Genomic DNA, 15,485 nt, shown 5'->3' on the forward strand with positions numbered 1-15,485 from the left:
TTCCCCTGTACTCGGCACTGGTGAGGCCGCACCTTGAGTCCTGTGTTCAGTTTTGGGCCCCTCACTGCAGGAAAGACATTGAGCTGCTGGAGCGTGTCCAGAGGAGGGCAACCAAGTTGGTGAGGGGCCTGGAGCACAAGTCTTATGAGGAGCGGCTGAGGGAACTGGGGCTGTTCAGTCTGGAAAAGAGGAGGCTGAGGGGAGACCTTATCGCTCTCTACAACTACCTGAAAGGGGGTTGTAGTGAGGTGGGTGTTGGTCTCTGCTGTCAGGTGGCTGGAGATAGGACAAGAGGAAATGGCCTCAAGTTGAGGCAAGGGCGATTTGGGTTAGATATTAGGAAAAATTTCTTTACTGAGAGGGTTGTCAAACATTGGAATGGGCTACCCAGGGAAGTGGTTGAGTCACCATCCCTGGAGATATTCAAAAAGCGAGTGGACAGGGTACTTGAGGACATGGTTTAGTGGGCATGGTTAATGGTTGGACTCGATGATCTTGAAGGTCTTTTCCAACCTAAATGATTCTATGATTCTATGATTCTATGACTGTCTGTAAACAGGGATTACTTATCCAGGAATCTCATCCCCATTGCCAGTTTGCAGCATGTTCAGGCTTTCGTTGGGAAGGACAACAGTGTGAGGCATGTGTCTGCCTCAACATGTGCAACTAGTTTAGTCTGAACACAGGAATAAATACCGACCAGTCTGTTGCACTGTGTTTTTATGTATATAAGTGTAATTTGTTATGAATCGCTATGTAACACAAAACCAGATCTGGTAAGGGAATGAAGGGTCGGTTGAACAAGATTTGACCATTCCAACACAATTTCTTTTTACCCCTCTTCCTCCAAAGGGTAATAAGAACACTTATACAATGTCATTTTTATTTCTAAATAAACTACCTGTTGATAAAATTTATATGATAATAAAGTAATTGCTGCTTTGGGAAACAGAGCTCAGCTGTGAGAGGGTTTAAATTATCCCACAAAATAATAAAATGCAGAATCAGCATGGAGTGACTTTCTGTGAGAAGAGAGGAGCAGCCTGTGGAGGCTATGCAAGGAGCCTCAGGGATAAGCTTGGACCTTGTGTAACTTGCCATTAAGCAGAATCATGTTATATTTTACACATGATTAGCAGGTTATATGCATATGAAAATATGGATATTTTTGCTGAGCAAGGCTCTAGGCAAATTAAAGGAAGCAAAATCCTTTTGGGGCTATTCAGCAAAAAGACCAAGCCATAAATCATTGATTTACGTACGTATGGAGAAATATCACTTCATCCTCTCTGCTTGTATTCTTTCCTTAGCATCTGCTGCCGGTCTGTGTCAGAGATAGACCTTAGAAAGGGTGGTCTGACCCAATATAGGTTGCCTCTAGGCATTTGTCACTCCCATGTATCAGCAGTCAGGCAGTTTCGTGCTCTCTTCTTACTTAGGTTTTTACCAGTCTGCCCACTAATCCACTGGCCTTACACGGTGGAGTGACTGCATCAGTGGACGAGGGAAGATCTAGGGGTGTCATCTACCTGGACTTCTGGGAGGCCTTGGATATGGTGCCTCACAACATTCTTACCTCTGCCTTGTGGCGAGCAGACCCTGTGCCTTATCGCCCCTGCTAAATACTGCCTCGGGGGCAGCCTGGAGGAGCCGTCTCTGGGGCCGCAGTGGGATGCACGGGGACATGGTGGGGGTCATTGGGAGCGGGCACAGCACACTGCTAAAGCCCCAGGGTGGGAGGACGGCACCCAGGGTTTGCAGGGTGCGTGGGGCCGTGTCCTTGAGTCCTGCGTGGACCTATCTGTCCTGGCTCCCCCGCCAAAGGGCTGCTTCCCCTGGGGAAGGGGACCGCGGAGTCCCCCCCCGTGATTGCCTGCAGTGCTGGCAGTAACTCAGCCCTGGCTTGGTGCCCTTTGGGGCTTGGTGGATCTGATTTAGGGCTCGGTGATGCCTTTGCACCTCTTTGGTACCATTTCCTGGTGCCCCCTGTACTCCCTCCCCATCCCCTGCAGGCACGGAGAGGATGGTAGGGAGAAAACGGATTTTAATGGGAAAAACAGAACGAAACAGGAAAAAAGGAAGAAGAACAAACAGTGGAACCACAAAAAGAAAAAGGGGGGGAAAACCCGTCCCCTCTGCCCCCCTCCCCCTCTTCTCCACCCCCCCCCTCTCCCCCTCCCCCTTCTCCCCCCCGCCCAAATCATCTCATCCCTGCAGCAGGCCTATTCCCACACTCTTGCTGGAGCACTGAGTGCAGGAGCCTTGCGCTTGCTGCCTTTTTTTGGCACGGAGCCGTTCCGGTGCTTTTTCCCTTGCTCGTCCAGCGTGATGTTGTGCGGGGACGTGCTGCCCTGGTGGAGTCGTGGCAGGTGTGTCCCCGCATCCTGCCGTGGATCCTTGGGCTTCATCCTGGTGGTGTTGAAGTGCTCCACGCTCAGGATGGCCTTGGAGGTGCTGGGGACACCATAGTCAGGCGGGAGCATCTTCTCAGGCAGAGCGTGCGAGCTGACCTTGTGGTGGGGGGCGGCAGGGTCCTTGGGCGTGGGGACGCAGCTGGGACCACCCTGGCTGGTCCCCACTGCCCTCGGGGAGCGATCTAAGCACCTCTTAGCCCCATCCAGCAGCACCTCCTTAGGCAGCGCAATACTGCCGGCTGGAATCGCCGCCCGGCCCCTGACGGCTTGGACGCGGAGGGTGGCAGAGGGGCTGGGGGAGATGTCGCCGCATGGGAGGACAGCCTCCTCCATGGGGACATCGCTGGCCAGGGAGATGTCACCATCCGGGAGGGTGCCCTCCTCCATGGTGACATCGCTGGCCAGGGAGATGTCACCATCCGGGAGGGTGTCCTCCTCCATGGGGACATCGCTGGCCAGGCTGATGTCATTGCCTGGGCCGGTGCCATTATCCTCGGGGGTACGGTGAACGGGGGGGCTGCCACTGCCCAGGGGTGGCCCCAAGGGTTGGGCTGTGCCGGACAGGCTGCGCTGTGCGTATGGCCCCTCGAGGTGGTGGTAGCCAGGGAGGGACAGCGGCAGCACCGCTGGGGCTGGGGCAGCCGCTGTCCTCTGACGCTTGTAGGGCACAAACAGCTGCGCATGGTCCCGGGGGGCCCGTCGGTCCGCCCAGGCCAAGGGGGTCCCGCAGCCCTGGGGTCCCCAGAGGGCAGCGCCCGGTGGAAAAGGAGCGCCGTGGCCGATGGCGAAGGTGGCTGGTGGAAGTGGGGTGGTGTTTGCCCGCTGAGAGCGGAAGGTGCTGGGGTTGAAGCAGCCGCCGTACGGAGCCGTTCGCAGACCTGCGCGGGCGAGAGGGAGATGTGCTGGGCTGAGGGCCGGGGGGGGTCTCCTGGAGCACCCACCGAGCGGGCCCTGAGCACGGGCGTCCCCCTGCGCTCTGCCGGGTGAGCGGGGAGCTCGCAGCGGGGATGATCCCTGAGGGGTGAGCTGCTGCGCCGGTGGGATGGCGTTGCGCACCGGGGAGGTGCAATGGGAGAGGTGGCCCCGAGACACTGGGAAGTTATCTGTAGACTATATTTACTGGGCAGGCCTTGCCCAGGCGACAGCAGGTACGGCCGCTAGGCCTTGCCGAGCCCGCATGCCGCGACGGCCGGGGGGACAGGGCTGCTGGGAACGCTGGAGGTGCCGGGGGGACGGAGGAGACGGGGGAGCCACGCGTGCCGGAGGTGCTGAGGGGGCTGGGGGGGGGACGGGCGTGCCGAGGTGGCAGGGCAGATGGGGATGCCATACCTGGCGGGGCTGCCCAGGGTGCCCGCGGTGACAGCCCTGCCCGGGGTGCCCGGAGCGCAGGGAAGGGCTGCTGCTCCTGCCCAGGCTGCTGGCAGAGGTTGGTTGATCCTGGAAGAGGGACGTGAACAAACGCTGGCGGTCGCATCCCCGGCTGGGTCGGGAGGGCACACGAGGGGACTGAGAAGGAGGAGGGCGAGGTGCAGTGGAGGTGGGGCTGTGAATTTCCCCAAAGTGCGTCCCGGGGCCGCCGGGGTCGGGGTCGGTCCTTACCGCTGGTGTAGAAGGCTTTGGGTAAGACAAATGGCTGAAGTAGCTGGGGCATCGGGGGGGCCCAGGGGCCACACGGTGGTGGGCGCTCCCGGGCTGGCAGTGCCATGGTCAGCTGTGGCCAGTGGATGGTCAGTTATGTTCCGTGGACACAGGTCTGGCTGCTTCTGTTTGAGTGTCTCCTAGGACGGAACGCAGGGACTCCCAGTGTTCCGTCCCGCCCCCGGCTCTTCGTGCCAGCTCTTCGTGGGAAGGGAAAGAGTTAAGAAAAGAGTTGAAAGAGGAGTTACAGTGGCTCAACGTCCAAATGGAAACCAGTAACGAGTGGTGTCCCTCAAGGGTTCATACTGGGACCGACACTATTTAATATCTTCCCCAATGACACGGGGAGATGGAGCGCACCCTCAGCAAGTTTGCAGATGACACCAAGCTGAGCGGTGCGGTTGATATGCTGGAGGGAAGGGATGTCACCCAGAGGGATCTCGACAGGCTTGAGGAGGGGGCCTGGGTGAACTGCATGATGTTCAAGAAAGCCAAGTGCAAGGTCCTGCACCTGGGTCAGGGCAACCCCCAGTAACAGTACAGACTGGCAAATGAGTGGATTGAGAGCAGCCCTGTACAGAAAGCTGGACATGAGTTGGCAGCGTGCGCTTGCAGCCCGGAAAGCCAACCGCGTCCCGGGCTGCGTCAAAAGCAGCGTGACCAGCAGGTCGAGGGAGGTGATTCTCCCCCTCTGCTCCGCTCTCCTGAGACCCCACCTGCAGTACTGCGTCCAGCTCTGGGGTCCCCCGCACAAGAAAGACGGGGACCTGCTGGAGCAGGTCCAGAGGAGGGCCACAAAAATGATCAGAGGGCTGGAGCGCCTCTCCCGTGGAGAAAAGCTGGGAGCGTTGGGGTCGTTCAGCCTGGAGAAGAGAAGGCTGCAGGGAGACCTTACTGCGTTCCCTCAGTATATAAAAGGTGCTTGTAAGAGAGAGAAACTTTTTTACCAGGGCCTGTAGTGATAGGAGGAGGTGCAACAGTTTTAAACTGAAGGAGGATAGGTTCAGATTAGATATAAGGAAGAAATCTTTTATGCGGAGGGTGGTGAGGCACTGGAGCAGGTTGCCCCGAGAAATTGTGGATGCCCATCACTGGAAGTGTTCCAAATGAGGAACACATTTCACAATCCCCCATTTCCTTTTTTGTTGATACTGATTTGTGTTTTCGTTTCCAGTTGTGTCAATACTTGCCAAATTGGTTTCAATTTCGGATCTTCCTTTGTTTTTATTATCATCAGAGGATGAGTTGTTTCTTTCCCTGATTCTGGATCAGTAAGTACTGCAGATATCTGCATTCCTTGTATAACCGAATGTATCAGTCTGGTAAAACAAGGTATTAAACATGGAATTATTAACAATCCCCCAAATACCCCCAATACAACTATCCCAATTTTAGTAAGCCAATCACCACCCATAAAGTTCTCCCATAATCCTCCTAGGCTGATTCCATTCCAAGTCTGAACTGGGACATGTGCAATTTTCTTCATTTCTTTTACAAGGTCATCTACAGCTTTTCCTTCATCATCAATTTCTAAACAACAATTACTAAGACTAAATTTCCCACAAACACCCCCTTCTTGTGCTAGTAAATAATCCAAAGCTAAGCGGTTTTGATACAAAGCAGTTCTCATCTTAGTGTTTTGTTTTGCAATTAATCCAAGTGCATCTCCGGTTTTATTCACAACTATTTCCACTACCGCTTGTAGCCTTATTATTCTATTAAGCATATATATTGGGGTCCTGTAGCCCCAGGATCCATCTTCTGCCCATGTAGCTGGATCATAATAGGCAATGATTCTCTCAGGAGGCCATCGTTCACCTTGATTTGTTCCACCGCAAACATAACAATTGGTTACATTTAATGACTTAGCAATGTTTTCAGCAAGATTTACAAACAGATTTTTAGCTACTCTGGGACTTTCATACTCCACTCTTGTCTCTACCTCATGATAGTTAGGTTGACAGGGTTGCAAGAATGGGCTGTACAATTGGGGAAAACCGTCCCCTTTTTAACCTCTGATTTCTGCCCAATATTGATAGCGAAGTTCTTCTGGATCACAGCATATAGTCCTGTTTCTTTCTCTGCATAAAGCATACTGGGTTAGGTTATAAATGCAGCTTCCTATTTTCTGACCTTTACAATCAGAGACAGTATGATACACCAAGGTTTGGGAGGTTACCCTTCCCTTTCTAGTAGTTACCACACATTGACTACAGTTGTTTGGCGTAGCCAGAGTCAAAGAACTCACCCCAAGGAGGACCAGAAGAGGTCCGGTAAGAGCCATAGCGGTCGGTGGTCACAGCCCGAAGGGGTTGCAGCCCTTGGCAGACCTTATAAGCCGCACCACCGGTTCCCTATCCGGTCTTGCCCTCTTCCTTAATCTTAAGGGGTGGTCCTAAACACTCATGGGGTCGTAGGGTTAAGGGTTTTTTGTTTGTTGGTTTTGGTTGGTTTTTTTTCGATTTGTATATTATGTCCCAACTATGGATAGTCTACGGTTATCTCTTTATGTTCCTAATCAAAAAAGAAACACTCCCTTATTAAATCGACAACAGTAAAACCTGACCCACGGTAGCTCATGCAATGGAGTGGTGGTTCCACAGCGAATACACAAGAACTCTAAACTGTTACTCAGACAATGTTCTTGTCTCCCCCCTGGGGAAATTATGTACTTAAAACACCTAGAACACTTAGCTCTTAGAAATAAACACCACCGCTTACACAATGGACAGGCACTTGTGCCAGCTCCTCTCCAGGGACTTGGAAAGACTTGATCTCTTACCAGCCCCCCCATACACTAATGCATTATAATTTCATGGGAGTAACTTCAATGAAATTCCCACAGTAACTTAGCTTATGTTCTTGGGCTCCAATTTCTTCATGTTCTTCTGATGGTTAGCTTAGTTTCTCTAGGCTCAGATGTGACTTTCCACTCCTTCACTGGACCTTTCACTCGTGACACACGTGTCCACCCTTTTTCAGCAGTTCTTACAGCCGTTTCTGTAGTTAATAAAACAAGAAAAGGTCCTTCCCAGAGGGGAGATAAATTTCCTTCTTTCCATGTTTTTATTAGAACTTTATCTCCTGGCTCTAGCTGATGAATTGCAAATCCTAAAGGTGGTGTTTGGGCCATCACCCCAATTTCTCTTAACTCTTTTAGTCTTTTTCCAATAGTAATTCTATGTTTTTGGATATTATGATCCTCAACCACGTTATTCCCCAGAGGCATTCCATATAACATTTCATATGGCGATAATCCAGTCTCACTGTGTGGTTTGGTTCTTATATTTAAAAGCGCCAATGGTAAGCATTTTGTCCAGGGCATCTGTGCCTCAATCATCAATTTAGCCAATTGCTGTTTGATTGTTTGATTCATTCTCTCTACTTTCCCCGAGCTTTGTGGATGCCATGGGGTGTGATACTCCCACTGAATGCCTAATGATTGACATAATAATTTTATTATTTTAGATGTAAAGTGTGTGCCCTGATCAGAGTCAATGTACTGGATTATCCTTAAAATTTTTACTATTAATTCCTGATGTATAAGATTCCTCCCCTGAGCATTAATTAAACCTCTTTCTTCCCAAAGTTTTCCAAAAGTGTGAACCACCCCATATGCATATTTGGAATCTGTAAATATAGTCCCACTTTTTCCCTTTAATAATTCCAGGGCCCTATAAAGGGCATACAGCTCACAAGTCTGAGCTGACCATGATGGGCTTAGAGGTCCTGATTCCACAGGCTTTAGGTCCTTATTAATTATTGCATATCCTGATTTTCTCTTTCCTTCCACTGCTCGGGAGGAGCCATCTACAAACAGTGTCTCTCCCTTTTCTAACTCGGTATCTCTTAAATCTGGCCTCACCTTAGTCTGGGTCTCAATTACCTCTAAGCGGTTATGTTGTAATTTCTCCGATGGTTCTCCAAACAAAAAATGTGCTGGACTCTGAGCAGAGGTTACCCTCAGTTCTAAATTAGGGGAGTCAACCAATATTGCTTCATATTTTAGGACCCGGCTATCCATTAGCCATTTTTCCGCTTTTTGTTGTAAACCACTTCTGACATTACGTGGAGTATACACTTTTAAAGGGGCACTAAAGGTAATCTTTCTAACTTCCTCTATTAATAATGCCGTAGCGACCAAAGCTTAGAGACAAGCAGGCCATCCTCTACTTACTGGATCAAGTAACTTAGAACAATACCCCACGGGTTTCTTAATTCCTGCCCAGTCTTGAGCAAGGACTCCATATGCTGTCTTCCTTGGGGTTGTTGATGATCCCAGTGGGGATCCACATTTGGCCATTTCTGATCTCCCGGGGGTCCTGCCTGATTCTGTCTTTCCCAAATTCTCATTCCAGCTTGTCTAATCATCCCTTTTTCCTCAGCAGTAAATCGGATCCCTAAAACAGACTGTATTTCTTCCCAGGTATAAGTATTGGGACCCAAGAATTGATCTAGTCTTTCAGCTACTCCGAGGGGATCATCTAATAGGGTCCCCATTTCTTTCTTAAAATTTCTTACATCTGTCGTATTTAATGGGACTGCCACAAACCCAATGCCTCCTTGATTGCCTCCGAGGGGTACCTCTCGTAAGGGATATAAAAAGGCTCCCTCGGATGCGGCAGTCTTACTTCTTGTACATGCAGCCGGAGGTTTTTCTAATTGCGGTGCTGTTGGTGGTGGAGGCAGGGACGACGGTGGTACTGGGGGCGGTACTATGGCCACCGAAGGGGGAGCCGCCGCAGGAGGTGGATTATTATGATACGGAGGCGCTAAGTTATCTAGTGGCTCCCATTTATCATCTTTTTCTTTTCCCTTTTCGTTTTTATCTCCTTCTTCCTCAAACTTCTCATCTGTTTTTAATGCAAGTGTTGAGGCTGGAAAAGGACGTGAAGTCCTGATCCGTAATTCTGCATAATCACTTTCCTCCTGACTAAAAGGTTCCTTTGAGTTAACATATATATTTAAAGCCTCGCAAACCCAATCTTCAAAAGATGCAAAAACAGGCCAAAAGACATGTGGTCTTACAGGCTCCTTTGGCCATTCAACCATATAATATTGAACTAATTTTAATTTACTTTTTCCTTTTCTGGGGCCCCTTTCATTCCAATTTTGAATCATTATTCCTAATGGACTTTCTGGTGGTATACCTGGTAACTTGCTCCCTTTCTCCAGGTCCTGGGTCTTTGACTTTTTTTGACCCATCTAGGAATTTTACTGTGGCAATTCCTACAGCCCTTGGTCACTGGTAAGAGTGTCTTGCAGGGGGTTTAGGACCTATCACCCACCCACAAATCCTATAGGAATCGCTTCGGTCCTTCACCGGCCAAGTCGCTCGCGGGAGATTGGAACCGCGGTTAGAAGACCTCCACAATCACTTCGGAACTGAGTTCCATCTCCATCACACTCTTACACACACAGGCAACCGAATCCCACCCAACCGAACGGTATACTCCTTTAAACACTTAGGACTCCGTCGTCTTCGTTCGGAACTTCGCGCGCAGCATTACGGGCAAAATAAACTGCTGCAGCCGGCAAGGGAGCTCAAAAAAAAAATTAAATTCTTTGCTTGCCCTTATTCCGGTTCAGGATGGTGTTAGTCCAGATTCGACCGGATCAGGAGCCACCAAATGGTGGGGCACCCCTCCTTGATCAAGTCAGAATGCAGGAACTAAGACCATCCCGGACGAGCCCCCAGTTGTGAAAAATGAATTTAGTCTCAAACAGGATTCCAATCAAAGTTTACAATTTATTAAATGAATAAAGGCAAGCAAACAGCACTGGGTGCGTCGGGAGTCTCTGCTCTACCAAGATGCACACTGTGAAAAACAACCCAGCTTCTTTTATAGTCTAACAGTAGTTACATATTCATACTAGGCATGTCCTTCCAAAAGACTCTCCACCTCCTGGTTGTCCAGGTGCAGTAGTTCTGCTAGAAACTTCTCGAACTCTCCTCATTGGCCGAGGGGTCTTCAGTTCTCCTAGAAACTTCTCAAACTCTCCTCATTGGCTGAGGGGTCTTCAGTTCTCCTAGAAACTTCTCAAACTCTCCTCATTGGCTGAGGGGTCTTCAGTTCTCCTAGAAACTTCTCAATCTCCTCGGCGACTTCTATACAATGCATCTCCGACCAACCTCCTCACTGCTCGGGCATGACAGCAGACAACCTGTGCAACAGGCGACACCCTGCACAGCACCAGCTGTGCCCACCAAAACCCAAGCAAGTTCGCAACAGACACCTCCCCCCCCAACAAATGCATATAACAAATTGCTTACACGCTGCCACTTCAATACACCCTCTATTCCTACAGACTAAAGATCACCCCGTTCGTAACCTCGCTCCATACTATGATAAATGCCTCAGTTCTCCCCTAGGATCTCTTGTTTAGCACTGCGCAGTTAACAACAAAACCGGGTTTGGGCTGGCAAAAAAGAACTATATACATATCATCTGTTTCCTCCCGGCCTGCGGTTATACGAGGACCGACAAAATGGTTACAGTGAGGGTCACATTTTATTACGCGGCCCTAGCGTTGTTTATATTGCCACGAATCAGATGAACACATTTCACAAGCACCATTTAGGTGTCTGAATATTAGGACCCTGTAGTTACAGCAGGAGCCAGTAGATGTAGACTACTGTCACGTTACAAACTGTAGTATACGTCATTAATCCACAGCACCTTGTATGCTGTAGGGAAAGGAAAGAAACCTCAATTTTGAACCAGAACTTCAGTGCCCTAGGATCTGATTGCAATAACTGCTAATGAAGCCAGCCTATTCAGCAACACTGCCTTAAAAAAATAGAGGGGTGGTCAAACTCCTCCTGCGCCAAGGGCCTCAGAGCAAGCCGCCTCAGACTGGCACCCTGCATGGAGATGCCGAAGCATGCAATTACCTTGTCCCACAACGACTCTTCGGAAAAGCTAACAGCTGGCTTTTTTTCCCCCTTTTTTTAATGAAAAGGAGAGCAATGGTTTAATCAAAATGGATTAAGGATAGAGATGAAAATAAATTATAAATTTAAACTGGCCTCAGTTTTTTCAATCTGTATATTGAGGACAATCCTGACAAAGGTGCTAGGAAACTTCATTCAGTTGAATGAGTAATTGCGTGCTGCATTAAGAGTAATACTATGTTACCTTTACATCTGTTCCAAACTGTGGCAGTTTGAAGGTTTGCCATTCTAAAACTCTAAGTTCCTAACCAATCTAAACCTAGTCTTGGGAGTGCCCAGCTGCAATGTAAGTAATTGGAATTAATTAATCTTGGACAGCCCCGGTTATGTTGAGTCAAAAAACTCACTTAAAGCAGGAGAACAGCACTGCTGCTTCTGTAAGAACCCTAATGTAGCCAGCACTATAGGTTCTTACGGTGACAAATCTAGGCACAGAGAACGCTACAGCATGCAAAACTAGTAACGGTAGGAGAAGACAGGCTCAGGTCATCTGTATGTGTTCAGAGGGGCAGGCTTTTAGTATATTCCTTCTCTATCCAAGGGGGATGCAAAGTTGCTAAACAAGATCCTGGCTCATTCCTACAGGAGGAAAACCCAGTTTCTCTGCATGGTAGAGAAAAATTGGAAGAATTAGAAATATAGAAATACAGAATGGTTTGAGTTAGAAGGGATCTTCAAAGATCATCTAGTCTAACCCCCCTGCCATCGGCAGGGACGCCTTCCGCTACATCAGATTGCTCAAAGTTGGGAGGGAGGGTCAATCCGCTTGAGGGTAGGGAGGCTCTACAGAGGGATCTGGACAGGCTGGATCGATGGGCCAAGGCCAACTGTATGAGGTTCAAGAAGGCCAAGTGCCGGGTCCTGCACTTCGGTCACGGCAACCCCACGCAGTGCTACAGGCTTGGGGAAGAGCGGCTGGAAAGCTGCCCGGCAGAGAAAGACCTGGGGGTGCTGGTTGACAGCCGGCTGAGTATGAGCCAGCAGTGTGCCCAGGTGGCCAAGGCGGCCAACGGCATCCTGGCCTGTACCAGAAATGGCGTGGCCGGCAGGAGCAGGGAGGTGGTTGTTCCCCTGTAGTCGGCACTGGTGAGGCCGCACCTCGAGTCCTGTGTTCAGTTTTGGGCCCCTCACTGCAGGAAAGACATGGAGGTGCTGGAGCATGTCCAGAGGAGGGCAACCAAGTTGGTGAGGGGCCTGGAGCACAAGTCCTGTGAGGAGCGGCTGAGGGAACTGGGGCTGTTCAGTCTAGAAAAGAGAAGGCTGAGGGGAGACCTTATCGCTCTCTACCACTACCTGAAAGGGGGTTGTAGTGAGGTGGGTGTTGGTCTCTGCTGTCAGGTGGCTGGAGATAGGACATGAGGAAATGGCCTCAAGTTGAGGCAAGGGCGATTTGGGTTAGATATTAGGAAAAATTTCTTTACTGAGAGGGTTGTCAAACATTGGAATGGGCTACCCAGGGAAGTGGTTGAGTCACCATCCCTGGAGATATTCAAAAAGCGAGTGGACAGGGTACTTGAGGACATGGTTTAGTGGGCATGGTTAATGGTTGGACTCGATGATCTTGAAGGTCTTTTCCAACCTAAATGATTCTGTGATTCTATGATTCTATGACTGTCTGTAAACAGGGATTACTTATCCAGGAATCTCATCCCCATTGCCAGTTTGCAGCATGTTCAGGCTTTCGTTGGGAACGACAACAGTGTGAGGCATGTGTCTGCCTAAACATGTGCAACTAGTTCAGAGTTAGTCTGAACACAGGAATAAATACCGACCAGTCTGTTGCACTGTGTTTTTATGTATATAAGTGTAATTTGTTATGAATCGCTATGTAACACAAAACCAGATCTGGTAAGGGAATGAAGGCTCGGTTGAACAAGATTTGACCATTCCAACACAATTTCTTTTTACCCCTCTTCCTCCAAAGGGTAATAAGAACACTTATACAATGTCATTTTTATTTCTAAATAAACTACCTGTTGATAAAATGTATATGATAATAAAATAATTGCTGCTTTGGGAAACAGAGCTCAGCTGTGAGAGGGTTTAAATTATCCCACAAAATAATAAAATGCAGAATCAGCATGGAGTGACTTTCTGTGAGAAGAGAGGAGCAGCCTGTGGAGGCTATGCAAGGAGCCTCAGGGATAAACTTGGACCTTGTGTAACTTGCTGTGGTGGGTTGACCCTGGCTGGGTGCCACGTGCCCACCAAAGCCGCTCTATCACTCCCCCTTCTCAGCTGGACAGGGGCAGGAATAGAACAAAAGGCTCGTGGGTCAAGATAAGGACAGTTTAATAAAGTGAAAGCAAAGGTCGCGCGCGAAAGCAAAGAAAAACAAATGATGTTATTCTCTACTTCCTATCCGCAGGCGATGTCTAGCCACTTGCTGGGAAGCAGGGCTTCAGTACGCGCGGTGGTTGCTCCGGAAGACAAAATGCCCCCCCTTCCGTCTCCCTTTACTTAGCTTTTATATCTGAGCTGACGTCATATGGTATGGAATATCTGTTTGGTTAGTTTAGGTCAGCTGTCCTGGTTATGTCCCCTCCCAAGATCTTGCCCTGCCCCAGCCTGCCATTGAGGGGGGCAAAAATGTTGGGGAGACAGCCTTGATGCTGTGCCAGCGCTGCTCAGCAGTAGCCAAAACACTGGTGTGTTATCAACACCTCTCTAGCTACTGATGCAGAGCACAGCTCTATGAGGGCTGCTGTGGGGAGTATTAACTCCATCTCAGCCAGACCCAATACAATCTCCACCCCCTATTCCATACCATTTGCGTCATGCTCAGGTCCCACATAATTTAATACAGATACCTTCTAACCATGCCATTGTATTTAATTCTCATTACTGAAATCCCTCTTACCAACACTTACAACTGAAACTACATACTTAAACCACTTTTATACCCAACATACAGATTTATACATTCTTATTAATTACTGTCCCCTGTCCTTTAAGAGATAGATATTCCATGGGCTTCTTCCACTCCGCCAGATGTTCACACACAGGTTATGACTTGGGCCCCATCCATCAAGATGAGTGGTCAGGGCAGGAGAAGCAGTATGTTCGATCGTTGGGCACCAACACCGGCTTGGTTTGGGTCACCGATGCGCTTGTCTGGTTCCGTGCGAAGTTCACTCCTCTGCAGTTCAGGTCATTCCTGCTACAGTACTTCCTACAACATACAACTCACATCACAGATTATTTTTCCCTCAAGGTTAAATGTGCTTGAGGCACACGCTGGGTCTCCCCATCCTTCCGCATTACCCACCAAGTACACCCAGGTCCCTGAGCAAAGACGATCCCACGAATGGGTTTGCCCTTTCCCATGGGAGGAGAAATCCACACTGCCTTCCCCAGCGACTTCCCCATGTGCACTACGGGGCCCTTATCTCCTCCCACAGTATGTAGGGGTTTTGTCTGGGCAGGACCAGGACGGTTAGCAGATCCTCTGGTGTTAACTAGCCAAGTGGCTTCTGCTAAATTTGTATCCCAGCGCTTCCATGTCCCATTGCCTAGCGCTCTCAACATAGTCTTCAACAGTCCATTATCTCTCTCAATTTTTCCAGATGCTTGCGGGTGATAGGGTTTGTGGTACACCCACTCAATGCCGTGTTTCTTTGCCCAGGAGCTTATGAGATTATTTCGGAAATGAGTCCCATTGTCTGATTCAATTCTTTCTGGGGTACCATGTCGCCATAAAATTTGCCTTTCCAGGCCTAAGATGGTGTTTCGGGCAGTGGCACGGTTTACTGGCTATGTTTCTAGCCAACCAGTAGTTGCTTCCACCATCGTGAGTATGTAGCGCTTGCCTTGGCGTGTTCGTGGCAGTGGTCCAATGTAGTCAATTTGCCAGGCCTCGCCATATCGAAAACCCAGCCGCCACCCTCTGTTCCAGGGAGACTTTACTCTGGTGGCTCGTTTGATTGCAGCACATGTTTCACATTCATGAGTGACCTGTGTGAAGGCTTCCATGGTCAGGTCCACCCCTCGATCGCGAGCCCGCCTATATGTTGCATCTCTCCCTAGATGTCCCGATGTCTCATGGGCCCATCGAGCTACAAATAGCTCACCCTTACGCTCCCAGTCCAGGTCCACCTGAGCTACTTCTATTTTGGCAGCCTTGTATGTCTGCCTGTTCATTATTTCGATGTTGTTCAGTGGCACGGCTTTTGGGCATGTGAGCATCTACGTGACGTACCTTTAGAGTCATGTGTTCTACACGGGCAGCAATGTCCTGCCACAATGCTGCTGCCCAGATGGGTTTACCGCTGCGTTGCCAATTGGTCTTCTTCCACTGCTGTAGCCACCCCCATGGGGCATTAGCCACCATCCAGGAGTCGGTACAGAGGTAGAGTACTGGCCGCTTTTCTCGTTCAGCAAGGTCTAGGGCTAGTTGGATGGCTTTCACTTCTGCAAACTGACTTGACTCGCCTTCTCCTTCAGTGGCCTCAACGACTTGTCGTGTGGGACTCCACACA

At 49.5% G+C, this 15,485-nt stretch overlaps 1 protein-coding gene across 1 annotated transcript; it reads right to left on the bottom strand.

Moving 5' to 3' along the window:
- Nucleotides 1–2,222: 2,222 nt before the first annotated feature.
- Nucleotides 2,223–4,119, bottom strand: LOC115352793 (proline-rich protein 22-like). Its single transcript, XM_030041431.1, has 2 exons — nucleotides 4,014–4,119; nucleotides 2,223–3,505 (listed from the first exon to the last, which is right to left on the bottom strand). Exons 1-2 carry the CDS (start codon nucleotides 4,117–4,119, stop codon nucleotides 2,223–2,225), a joined length of 1,389 nt encoding a protein of 462 aa, XP_029897291.1.
- Nucleotides 4,120–15,485: the final 11,366 nt, after the last annotated feature.

The sequence above is a fragment of the Aquila chrysaetos genome, chromosome 17 (genome assembly GCF_900496995.4).
Source record: "Aquila chrysaetos chrysaetos chromosome 17, bAquChr1.4, whole genome shotgun sequence".
NCBI lineage: Eukaryota > Metazoa > Chordata > Aves > Accipitriformes > Accipitridae > Aquila > Aquila chrysaetos.